Here is a 12764-nt window from a genome sequence, read left to right as displayed (position 1 = left end):
ACCAATGGCAATCCAAGAACGTGGAAACTCTTAATCCTTAGGAAGAAAGTCATTCAAGAATGAAATTTATCAATTATTGCTCACAATAAACACAAAATATACAACAATCACATGATTAGATTTGAGCAAAAGAAAAATCCTATACAAAACAAAGGAGTATAATGGTAAAAGGCATGCAAGCAAATAATTCCCAATCGTCAAACAAGGATCGTTCGGCATCAATACCAACGATCACCAGATTCCGAAGAATCAAGAGCATACAACCTCGAACCATTCAACTCCAATCTAAACTAAGGCTACCCTAAAGCACACAAACGAAAAATAGAGAGAGAGAGAAAAAAAAAAAAAAAAAAAAAAAAAAAAAAAAAAAAAGATCTAACCGAAATGACGTCCAAGTAAGTATATCCAAAGTGAAAGCATGCGTCCTAGAAGTGGTGAGTATCCAAATAAAGAGAAAATAAACTATAAACACAAAAGGGGTTAGTCCGAATGAAGGTAAAAAAACAATATGAAAGATAAAAAAAAATGAAAAATGAAATTAAGAAATAGAATGCATCACTCATTCGGCTTTTTTATTTTTTTTTTTTTTAGAGGTTTTATTTTTGCTTCACTATAAACTAATCTACCCTTACAAATTTACTAGATCTACTCTAAATTCAATCATTACCTCAGAAATCATCGAACCATATATTCACACGCCGGTTAATCGTCATGTCGGCGAATACCAGCGATCATCATCATCATCATCGTCAGGAGAAATGGGGGGGACGGACTCGCCGTTATCCATCAAACCGAGAGAAGCGTCCCCAAAGCAGCATCATCATCAGACACATCAAAAACTCAACAACCATATCAGTAAACAGGGGCAAAAACCAACGAAAGACAAGAGTCATGCAATTCAGCAGCAGCATAAAGGTACAAGTAAAACAATGAAAGACCGACAGGCAAGCAAGAATCCCAGTCGGGTCACTCCCTACCAAGAGTATATCTCCTACTCGTCAAAATAAGCATAGAAAAGCAGGGGAGAGAGATATACTCAAGGGACGTAGCCTACTGGCCGCTAGAGCCAGGCTCACTAGGTGAGTCAGGCTGACGTGGCGGCTCGTCATAAGTGAAGCCACCAGGGGGGCCAAAAAGGCCCCAACCACCGTCAAAGCCCGGCGGCCAACCGTAGTGACCTCTGTAAAGATCCTCTTGCCAACTAGGAAAAGGATCAAAGGGAGCGTCCTCAGACTGGGAATACAGAGGGGCGGGGTGATCGGGATGCACATAGGGGTAAGCAGAGTCCCCTCTAAAGTCACACCCGCCGGGCACACGATAATCGTACTGCCCGTCCTCTGGGAAGATGCGGAGCTCCCTACTTGGCTCGGAAGGACCTTGCCAGTAGGGGTAAGTGGGGAGATTGTTCCCCCCCCCCCCAAGAAGGAACAGGGCCGTGCTGAGGCGGCCAATTAGGGTAGTTCACGGGGGGAGCAATCTCTCCTCTATCCACAACTAAGTCATAGAGGGCCTGTTGCTGCAGATGGTGGCCCTGCTGTGACTCATAAATTGCTTGCAACTGCCTAGCTATATCAGATATCTGAAATGTACTTGTACCTGGGGGTTGCTGGGCACCGGCTGCTGCTGCTCCTGAACCTCCTCCTCATTACCTATCCCTACCTCATCGTCCCCATCAACGTCGGGCACTTGCCCGCTATCTCTCAAAACTCTCCACACATTGGAGGACTGACGCGTGAGGGAGGTGAAGTGAGGCTTAGGGAGGAAACAATGGTGGGCTCCTCTAACTAACCACCTAAAAGCATTGGGGTTTGCTGTGGGAGTGATAAAATCAGAGCGGCGGAGTTGGTCCAAGTCAAGGTAAATATCCCCACTACTACCTACGGCCGTGCATAGAGGTAGAAGGTCAGTGTATCCTAACTTGGTGGCTAATCTAGTGACCATCGCCCCGCAGTGTATATGCCCTGGCTTTTTCCCCTTTTCTATGGCCTGGCATGTTTGCATGAAGAGGAAACCCAAATTAAACCTCCTTGCATACTCTCCCTTTGTGGCTATCCACAGGCAAAGGACCTCTTCCTTAGTCAGCTTTTCTAGGTCCTGTTTACTAATGATAGAATACCCTAGTAAACGGTGTAGGATCCTAAGGGCAGGGTGCCAAATCTCACTAGCTATGGAAGTTCGGGTGTAAAACTCATTTTTACCTGAAATGAAACTCCACCAAGCGTACTCACTATACTCCCTAAAGCTCTCATAAAGAGGGTAGTAAATGTCGGCATCAGGGTGAAAGTCGAGGGCTCGGTTGAACTCTGCCAATGACATGGTGTGGGGGTTGTTGAAGAGTTGGAAAGAAATTTGAAAGTCTTTATTTTCTAGACTATCCACTTGAAAAGACGAGAAAAACTCTAATGTGGGTTCTTGGTAGGTCATGAATGAGGAGTTTATAAAATACCCTAGTCGAAGGTTGTCAAAAAGAATCCACAAATCATCATTTATACCGAGTTTTATCATGTCTCCACGATGGTAGTGCCTAGAAGGTCGCAACTTACGTTTTTTCATCTCGGAGTATATGGAGGAGTGGCTTTTGTTTAAGAATTTTAAGGTGGGTAAGGCATTGGGTTGGTCTAACTCTGGGTTTTGGGACGATTGTCCCGACTTTGCAGTTTTTCTCTTCTTCCCAATCCTTAGACTCATGACTGCCCACCTCTCTCTTTTTTTTCTATTTTCACTCCTTTTCAAAGCCAACTCCGGCTATTTCCACCCATAACCTCCACAAAACTACAATGTACCTGTTCACAAGCAATAATAATCCAACCAACACAACGAATATAGCCTAAGATAATAACCAACAACAACAATTTCAACAGAATCCAGCAGTAATTTCAACAATAATCAATCGAATTTCGCTAATAACCTAGAATAATCAAAATCCTTGCTTAAAAATTAATCAAAAGAGAGTAATTAATGAAGGAAATTGAATACCTTTACCCTTATGCGAAAAATTGCTGTTTTTGGTGACAAATTGTTGAGGGTTTTGAGTAGCAAACGAGTTCGTCGCGGTTGGTGTTGAGGATGACTAATTGCTTTATTTGATGATGAACAAAGGGAGAAGATGAATGATTGAAGCTTGAGGATGATTGATTAAAGAGGATGGAAGAAGAAATGATCTTGAGTATGGTGGTGAGGAGCGGCCGCGAAGGGAGAGAAGGGTGATGTTGTGTTTGTGAGGGTTTGGGGAAGATTGGGGAAATAAAAGACGAATCGTATTTTTTTCTGAAACCCAGAATGGCGCGCCCGCGCCTAAGAGAACGCGGCCCGCTCCTAAATCGCGATAAAATCGCTCCAACTCCCTGGAAATCAGACCAAGCTATTGTCGCGCCCGCGCTACGAATAAGCGCACCCGCGCCACTTTGGCATCGCAGGCCGCTCACAAATCGCGACAAAATCGCTCCTATTCTCTGGAATTGGGTGAGTATTATGACCAAAGAGCTAGCGCGCCCGCTCCTAAAACAGGCGCGCCCGCTCCTCCTTTCTGACGCGAGCCGCTCCTTAATCGCGCTTAAATCGCTCCTACTTTCTGGAATGGGAGCAATTAACATTCATATAACAGGCGCGCCTGCGACTAAACCAGGAGGGCCCACGCCTTTCTGCTCTTGCGGATCGCGCTTCAGCCGCGACCAAATCGCGCTGAGGTTCTGTCTCTTTAGTATTCATTCGAGCACAATTACTCAAAATTCCTCATTTTTGCTTTACTCTTGTCTCTCTTTCATCACGGGCACACGCAATCACACCTACATCAAAATTGATTAGGAAAAGTGTTAGATGGATTAGTTAAAGCGATTTGAAAGAAAATAAAATCAGAGAGGTTAGAAACCAGGTTGCCTCCCGTAAGCGCTTCTTTAACGTCTAGCTTGACGTACTTCGCATGGAATCATGGTGACTTGAAAACATCAATGAGCGATAAATTTTCCGGCTTCTCAATTAGTTGACCCTCATAGTATTGCTTGAGACGGTGCCCATTCACTTTGAATGGAGGGTACTTGTCATTGAATACCTCAACTGAGCCATAAGGAAAGACTTTGGATACTTGAAATGGACCGCTCCATCTAGACCTCAATTTCCCGGGGAAGAGCTTGAGTCTTGAATTGTAGAGTAGGACCTTTTGTCCTTCCACAAATTCCTTCTTGGAAATTTGAGCGTCGTGCCATGCCTTGGTTCTTGCTTTGTAGAGGCTTGCACTGTCATATGCGTTCATTCTCAACTCTTCCAACTCATGAAGCTCTAAAAGTCTTTGCTCACCCGCACTGTGGAGATCAAAGTTGATTTGCTTGATTGCCCAATGCGTTCGGTGCTCCATCTCTACGGGTAAATGGAAATTCTTCCCATAAACAAGCTTATAGGGGGTAGTCCCTATAGGAGTCTTGAAGGCAGCCCTATATGCCCACAATGAATCAATGAGCTTACTAGACCAACCCTTCCTTGTTCTAGCAACGGTCTTCTCCAAGATGACTTTCAACTCCCTATTTGTGACCTCAGCTTGACCACTTGTTTGGGGGTGGTAAGCAAGGCCTCGCTTGTGCGATACACCATACTTTGAAAGAAGCTTGTTGAATGTATGGTGCTTGAAGTGTGAGCCTCCATCACTTATGATTGCCTTAGGAACACCGAATCTTGGGAAGATGACTTTCTTGAACAAATTAATGACCACCTTAGAGTCGTTGGTGGGAGATGCCACGGCTTCCGCCCACTTGGAAACATAATCAACGGCAACTAGAATGTGCCGGTTTCCTTGGGATAAGATGAAAGGGCCCATGAAGTCAATTGCCCAAACATCAAAAATTTCTAGTTCAAGAATCGGATTTTGGGGCATCTCATCACGCCTTGATATGTTCCCCGTCCTTTGGCACCTATCACAAGTCTTAACAAATTGCCAAGCATCTTTAAATAGAGAGGGCCAAAAGAGCATGCGTTGCAAAACCTTTGAAGCGGTCTTTTGAGCACTCATATGACCACCACAAGGGGATGAGTGGCACATTAAGAGCACATCTTGGAACTCTTCATTAGGAACACATCTTCTCAAAAGTCCATCCACCCCTCTCTTCAACAACATGGGGTCATCCCATATATACTTCCTTGCTTCATGCTTGAGCCTTCGGTGTTGTTGAGGAGTGAAATCCGGAGGTATGGCACTATAAGCCAAGTAGTTCACAATATCTGCATACCAAGGCTCCGATTTTTCCTTAAGATCATATAAGACATCATCCATTAGGGCATCTTCAATTGGTAAACCGTCTTCATGTATTCTTGCACCTCCCAACCTATAGAGGTGGTCCGCTACCACGTTCTTGGCCCCCTTCTTATCTCTCATTTCGTAATCAAAGTCTTGGAGGACCAAGACCCATCTCAACAACCTCGGTTTGGCCTCCTTCTTGCCTATTAAATATTTGAGAGCCGAGTGATCGGTATACACTATTGTCCTAGAACCAATGAGGTAGTTTCTAAACTTCTCAAATGAATGAATAACCGTCAAGAACTCTTTCTTGGTAGTTGTATAATTCCGTTGAGCATCGTTGAGGGTCTTGGACAAATAGTATATAACAAGAAGTTTCCCATCCTTTCTTTGTCCTAGAACCGATCCAATGGCCTCGTCGCTCGCATCACACATTAGCTCGAATGGTAGAGACTAATCCGGTCCTTGGACAATGGGGGCAGTGCAAAGAGCCTTTTTCAACCTACAAAATGACTCATGACAAGCTTCATCAAATAAAAATTCTTTATCTTGTTGCAAGAGAGATGTGAGAGGATTAGCAATCAAAGAGAAATCTTTGATGAAGCGGCGATAAAAGCCGGCATGACCAAGGAAGGACCTCACTTCTCTCACATTTGTGGGAGGAGGAAGCTTCTCGATCACATCAACCTTTGCACCATCAACTTCGATGCCCGCTTGGGAGATTTTATGGCCAAGAACAATGCCATTTTCCACCATGAAGTGGCATTTCTCCCAATTGAGCACCAAGTTGGCACTCTCACACCTTTCTAAACAACGAGATAAATTCATTAGGCACTTCTCATATGTGCCTCCACCAACGGAGTAGTCATCCATAAAAACTTCCATTTCTTCCTCGATCATGTCACTGAAAATTGACATCATGCATCTTTTGAAGGTAGCCAGGGCATTAGAAAGACCAAAAGGCATCCTACGGTAAGCAAAAGTACCGTAGGGACAAGTGAAAGTGGTCTTTTCTTGATCTTTTAGGTCAATTGGGATTTGGAAGAATCCTGAATAGCCATCAAGAAAGCAATAAAAAGCATGCTTTGTAAGCCTCTCAAGCATTTGATCGATGAATGGTAATGGAAAATGGTCTTTGGAAGTGTTGGCATTTAATTGGCGGTAATCAATACACATACGCCAACCCGTAACAAGCCGGGTTGGGACCAATTGTTTCTTATCATTGACCATTACCGTCATACCTCCCTTTTTCGGCACTACTTGAACCGGGGATACCCAATAACTATGAGCAATTGGATAGATGATCCCTGCTTCAAGTAGCTTGGAAACCTCTTTCCTCACAACCTCTTGCATGGAAGGATTAAGCTTCCTTTGCCGTTGCCTACATGGCTTAGCACCCTCCTCTAAATCGATTTTATGCATGCATAGGGAGGGGCTTATACCCTTGAGATCATCAAGAGTATAACCCAAAGCCTTCCTATGCTTTTTTAAAACACTAAGCAATGAGGAGGTTTGCTCTTCAGTGAGGTTAGCATTGACAATGACTGGAAAAGTATCATTAGCATCCAAAAAGACATACCTAAAGCCCGAAGGTAGTGGTTTCCATTCTACCTTCGGAGCTCCCTTACCATTGGAGATTTCCTCATCTTCTACTTGGAAGACTTCATATGTTTGGAGCGTCTCTTGGTCGGGGATTCTCTCCTCTTTCTCATCAAGCATTTCCTCATATAATTGCATCTCCTTTTGATCACCTACCTCATTCTCATTCAACAAAACATTCTCAAGTAGATCATTAGAAGCATGCATATGAGGGTATCTAAACTCATTCATCAAGTTTTCAATTGTATCTATTCTAAAGCATTCATTTCTAGAGGAAGGTTGTCTCATTACCTTATTCAAATCAAATTCGATAGAATCATCGTCAACCTTCAAGGTCGTCTTAACTTCTTTGACATCAATAATTGCTTTAGAAGTAGCTAGGAATGGCCTACCCAAAATTATAGGAATTCTTTCATCTTCATCCATCTCAAGAACATAAAAGTCCACCGGAAAAGTGAACTTACCAACTCTAAGGGGTATGTCTTCAACTTTCCCTATAAGCAATTTTGTGGACCTATCCGCTAGTTGGAGGGTGATGTTTGTAGGTGAAAGGTTTCCCACATTAAGCTTTTCGTAGACCGAAAAGGGCATTAAGCTCACGCTAGCACCTAGATCACACAAAGCCTTCCCCAAATGAGTCTCATTGATGGAACAAGGGATGGAAAAACTACCGGGATCTTGCAATTTGGTTGGTAGCTTACTAGAGAGAATAGAGCTACAATTTGCGGTTAGGTTAAGAGTTTCAACTTCTCTCCTTCCATTCAAAAGGTCTTTTAGGAATTTAGAGTAGTGAGGCATCTCTTTCATAGCATCCACAAAGGGTATAGAAACATGCAAGCTCTTTACTACATCTAAAAAATTTCCGAATCGGACATCAAGCCTAGACCTAGCAAATCTTTGGGGAAAAGGCAACCTCTCATTCCTAGGTTGGAGATTAAGGGGTAAAGATGTTTGATCTTTGGTTCTCTCCTTTTCGGGTTCCTTCTATTTATCTTTCTCACCCCTCTCATTCTTTCCGGCACTTCCCTCTAGAATCTCATTCTCTCTTGATGACTCATCCTCAACCTCAAGTCCTATCCTCACATCGGGACTCTTCTCAACATTTAGATCACTCTCAAGGATCTTCCCACTTCTAGTATTAATGGCATACATAGACTTGGGGTTGACACCTTGTCTAGGTAAAGAAGAAGATGAAGAAGGGGAGGATGAAGAACTTGATTGGGCAATTTGAGAGATTTGGGTCTCAAGAATTTTCATGTGTGCCTTGATTTGTTTCTTTTCTTCCTCTTGACTCTTATTATAGTTTTCTTGATTTTTAATGAAATTTTGAAGCATAGTCATCATAGGATCCGGAGGGGCTTCTATTTGGAGGAGTTGAGTAGGGGGAATTTGAGAATGGGGCCTTACTTGGTCAAAACCGGGGGGTCTACCATTTTTTGAGAAAGTAGAAGCATTTTGAGGTCTATTACCCCCGGAACCCTGATTGGAATTAAAACGTTGTTGGTTGTTGGAATAGTATTGTTGGTTTTGATTCTAATTGGGCCTTTGGTTTGAGTAGCTTCTTCCATTGTAATTGGAAGAGTTTCCCCTACCTTGGCCTTGGTTATCATAACCACCACCACTTTGATTCCATTGATTTTGATTCCAACCTTGGTTTTGATTCCAACCACGGTTTAGGTTTTGATTCCAATTTGGCCGCATTCCATTATTTCCCTCACGGGGCACAAAATTCATGGCATTAACATCTTCAACATTATCATCATTTTCATGGGGAGGGGGACCTTCACTTATGGACATACATTGTTGAGAATTATGATCATAGCCTCCACATATATCACAAAACATACAACCAGGAGGCATGGCATTGTAATTAGAGGGAGAAGAAGTAGAAGGATTCATACCATGGCCTCCCTTAGGAGGAGGGGAGGAAGTATTTTTGAGAACTTGATTTCATGAACTCCTCCATTTGTTTCGCCATCTTTGCCATTTGGTTGGAAAGATTTGTGATGGCATTGGTTTGCTCTACGGATTGTACCGTTCCTTTGCTAGAAGTGGCTTCCCTCTCTCCTTCGTACCAATCCTCATAATTACGCACAACATCTTCTATGATACTCTCCACTTCATCTTCCCTTTTGTTCATGATTGGGCCTCCGGCTCCGGCATCAAGGCTAGTCTTGCTTTGAGGGGAGAGTCCTCCGTAGAATGTTTGGAGAACTTGCCAATTAGGAATCCCATGGTGTGGGCATTGCCTTTGTAACTCTTTGAATCTCTCCCATGCCTCACAAAGAGACTCTCCACCTCTTTGGCGGAAACTTTGAATCTTTGAGCGAGCCTCGGCGGTTTTCTTGTGATTGTAAAACCTTCCTAGGAACGCCGTAGTTACCTCATTCCAAGTCGTGAGGGAACCGGGGGGGACATCCTTGTTCAACCAATGTTCTGCCGCTCCCATGAGTGAGAATGGGAACATCTTCAATCTTATATACTCTTGGGAGACTCTGTTGATCTTGATAGTGTCACAATACTTGAGAAACTCTTCGATATGCTCATGGGGATTCTCAAATTTCCCACCGGTAAATTGCCTCTTCTCTATCATTGAAATGAAATTAGGCTTTATCTCGAAATTGTTTGCTTGGGTGGTGGGGGCTAAAATCCCACTTTGAGAGGCATAAGGTTCGGGTGCTCCAAGTTGCTTTAGTGACCTTTGATCACCCATCTTCACCTCTCTCCCTTGCTTGTCTCCTCAATTGGGCTAGAGTACGCTCTAGCTCGAGGTCTATGGACACCAAAGGCCTAGAGCAATTAAGCCTCCTGTGCATATACAAAGCTAAGCAGAAAGTGAGCACTGACAAGATATGGAAAAACAAAAGAATAGAAAAGAACTAGTCTCAACAAGAAAATAAACACACAATGGAAACCGTTTCCCCGGCAACGGCGCCAATTTGACAGGCGGTGTTTTAGGTCGTTACTAAGACACCTCTATCAAATGATATTTGTAGTCCTAAACATGCAACTAAAAGAGCATAGAGGCAAGTTAAGGGTCGAACACAGGGAAACGATTAAGCACCCCTATTTATCTCCTAATGTTAATCTAATTCGATCAAGAAGTATGGTGGGTAAAGTAATGACTAAAGGGGATAGAATAACAATTAAAACAAGCACTAGGGGGAAGGATCAAACATGCTATGAATTCAACGGAATTAGGCATCGGAAAATAGGTTTACATGTAACCCAAGCAACTCATACAAGGCAATATCAAGAATACTCTCTAATCACCTATCGGGATTAAGAGCTTTCCTAGCTAGCATACACTCGCACTATCGTCGTAAGGCATACAAGCTAAGGTCATGCAATAATCAATCACCTAATGACTATTCCTAAGTTGCACTATCGTCACGATTTAGTTCACGTCATTCAACCACAACATGCATATGGCGATAAACATGGAGTGGCTAATAAGTATAAGCACAAGGAAGATTAAATCACAAATATTCCAAATTAACCTAGCCTAGCATACATCAAACTCAAAGCATATCTTCACCAAACCCCTAGCAACAAGAAACTACTCACTAGTCATAACTACAACTACAATCATACTAAGCAACATTATAACCAATGGAATAGTAAGAAAGACAAAGTTTTTATCAACTAAACTAACAAAGGTAGAAACTTTAATCATAAAAAAAAAGAGAAAATAGAGAAATGTACCAAAACCTTCATTGAAATCCAAATAAAGAGCCATACATCATTCAATCTCCAAGCTTGACCATACATTAATGTTGCAAAATTACTTCTTTAAAAACTAAGAGTAAAACTAATGTTTATAGGCAATGAAAATTACACTAAAAACTATCAAGATTGTTCAATACAAAAGTGGCTAAAACAAAAAACCTAGAAAAATTCCTTAAAAGCTCTCCTCTAAGGTTTCTATGCTCAAATAATATCTCTATATTAGAATGTTGTCCCTAGTTAGCCGTTTTGCTTCCCCTTTTGTTAATTTGGGCTGAAACCGGGATTTGAATCAGCAGCAGACAGGCGCGCCCTCAAAATTTAATTTAATGCATCAAGTTAGACCTAACATTGATTCAAAGAATGGTTCTTGAATAATTTAGGCTTATGCACCATCAAAATTGAATTTAATTAAGTTAGACTTATTTTATTTTCATATTTCCTCAAATTGATTCTATAATAAAATTTAGAATTAATTTATGTCACACATAAATCGGGATTAAAATCCCGAGAAAAATGCACACAAATCGAGGCAAGAACACCCAAGCATCACCAAGGCTAGCCGGGCTGCCCACGCAGCCCATATGTGGTTGCTTTTGGTGCGCATGGTGGTGTTCTCACCTCGAAGCGTTGCAGGAGTGTGGCGAGGGAATGGATGCGCAAGGGATATGCTTGTGGCATGTGGTGCGTGGCTGCTGGGATGCTCGCAAGGCTGCTGGGCTGCGATGCATGCTTGTGCTGGCAAAGCGCAGCAAGGCCTTGCTAAGCAGGCTGCCTGCGCCCAAGCACAGCACAGCCGCATCAATGATGCTAGGCCTCGGTTTTGTGTGGGCTGTTTTTGGATGCATGGGCTATGTAATTTTTGCGAAAATTTTGCCATTTTTAAAATTATTTATGTAATTATTTTAACGAGGTTAGACCTCGGTTTTTCGGGCTTTTGCAAAATTTTGATTTTGACAAATTATGGGTTTTTCCGACTTAATTAATCGGATTAATTAAGTATAGATGCGGAATTTAGTGGGAGCTTATTTGATTGTTTGAGCAATTTGTTTTTAGAAATAATGAATTAAACAACTTTGACTAGTTTTAATTAGGCGCGTTAATCGGATTAACCACCTAAGTTAGTTACTAGTTTTGCGTGTTTAATTGTGTATTTCGTAAAATGCATGGGCCATTCACAAATAGTGAATGGGTGAATGGAAGACTGCTTTCAAAACAGGTTATTGAAAATGGCAACTAGTGGGGCCCGACTAGGATAGAAAATACGGACTGCGTTCAGTTATGTATTTTTGTAAATCTAAATACGGTCTGCGAACCATTAAGTATTTTTGTACTATTAGATTAATCTTAGTCGTACTAGCTAGTTATTTTGTTTTGGCCAAGATGTCTCAAGACGGCGATTCGATGAAGACGAGCCAAGATGAAGACCCATGGAAATTGAAGATTTCAAGGGGTCATGCTAGTTGCCAAATGCATCTATTTTAATCTTTATATATATGGTGATTATATATATTTGAATGTTAGATGCATGTATAGGATTTCAAATGTTGCGGTGATTAGTTAAGTTAACTTAAATCAACTGACATAGAAACCCTAGGTCCCTTAATAATATTGAGTTAAAATTTGTCGTTCCAAGAACAACACTTACCGAACTAATGCGCGTACGTGATGGACTACGCCAAAGCGAGACATCACTACTTCCCTAGGAACGTAAGGTATACTAGGTATACAAGTTGTCTTGGTTAAGCTCAACGATATCAGTAAGGTGTCCTTAGATGTCGTGGCAATGGAGATAAAATGTCACGGAAGCATTAGATGCGACGTTTTATCGAACCAAGAGTAGCTTGGAGCTATTAGCAATGGGATTGCTTACCCTAAGATATTAAGTTTTAAGACAAGCCAAAGCATGCTTAATCACTTTCTGATTTTTGGGGTCTTGGAATCGTTTTATTCTCGCCTAAAAGGGACATTTATTTTAATGCGTGGATAAAACGCATGCTTAGAATTTCAAACTTATTATGATCTTGATAAATGGTTAAAATTTGCACTTATATTTGTAGAATTCGTAATCAAATAATATTGTTTCCATTGATTGGTAAAAGAAATCTTTCGAGAATGGTTCTCAAAGAAAGAAAAGGCATTTCTAAGATACAACTTCTCATAAACGACTAAAGTCAGAAAGGACGGTTGGATATCATGTTTTCAAAATACTAGG

At 41.8% G+C, this 12764-nt stretch overlaps 1 protein-coding gene across 1 annotated transcript; it reads right to left on the bottom strand.

The window, feature by feature from the left end:
• Positions 1-6711: 6711 nt before the first annotated feature.
• LOC110692613 lies at positions 6712-8080 on the bottom strand. Its single transcript, XM_021869643.1, has 3 exons — positions 7825-8080; positions 7115-7674; positions 6712-6768 (listed from the first exon to the last, which is right to left on the bottom strand). The coding sequence occupies exons 1-3, from the start codon at positions 8078-8080 to the stop codon at positions 6712-6714; spliced, it is 873 nt and encodes a 290-aa protein (XP_021725335.1).
• Between the last annotated feature and the right edge of the window lie 4684 nt (positions 8081-12764).

This window comes from Chenopodium quinoa, unplaced genomic scaffold (genome assembly GCF_001683475.1).
Source record: "Chenopodium quinoa cultivar QQ74 unplaced genomic scaffold, ASM168347v1, whole genome shotgun sequence".
Classification (NCBI taxonomy): Eukaryota; Viridiplantae; Streptophyta; class Magnoliopsida; order Caryophyllales; family Amaranthaceae; genus Chenopodium; species Chenopodium quinoa.
The sequence above is the reverse complement of the archived record's forward strand: the minus strand, read 5'-3'. Positions and strand labels throughout refer to the sequence as shown.

Bases quoted from the DNA above. Each gene is read 5' to 3' on its own strand.
- LOC110692613 (XM_021869643.1), bottom strand. From the start codon at position 8,080: ATGAAAATTCTTGAGACCCAAATCTCTCAAATTGCCCAATCAAGTTCT. The intron at 7,675-7,824 runs GTGAGAAAGATA...GAAATTTTTTAG, and splicing joins TGCCGGAAAGAATGAGAGGG to ATGTAGTAAAGAGCTTGCAT. The intron at 6,769-7,114 runs GTAATGAGACAA...ATACTTTTCCAG, and splicing joins TCGAATTTGATTTGAATAAG to TCATTGTCAATGCTAACCTC.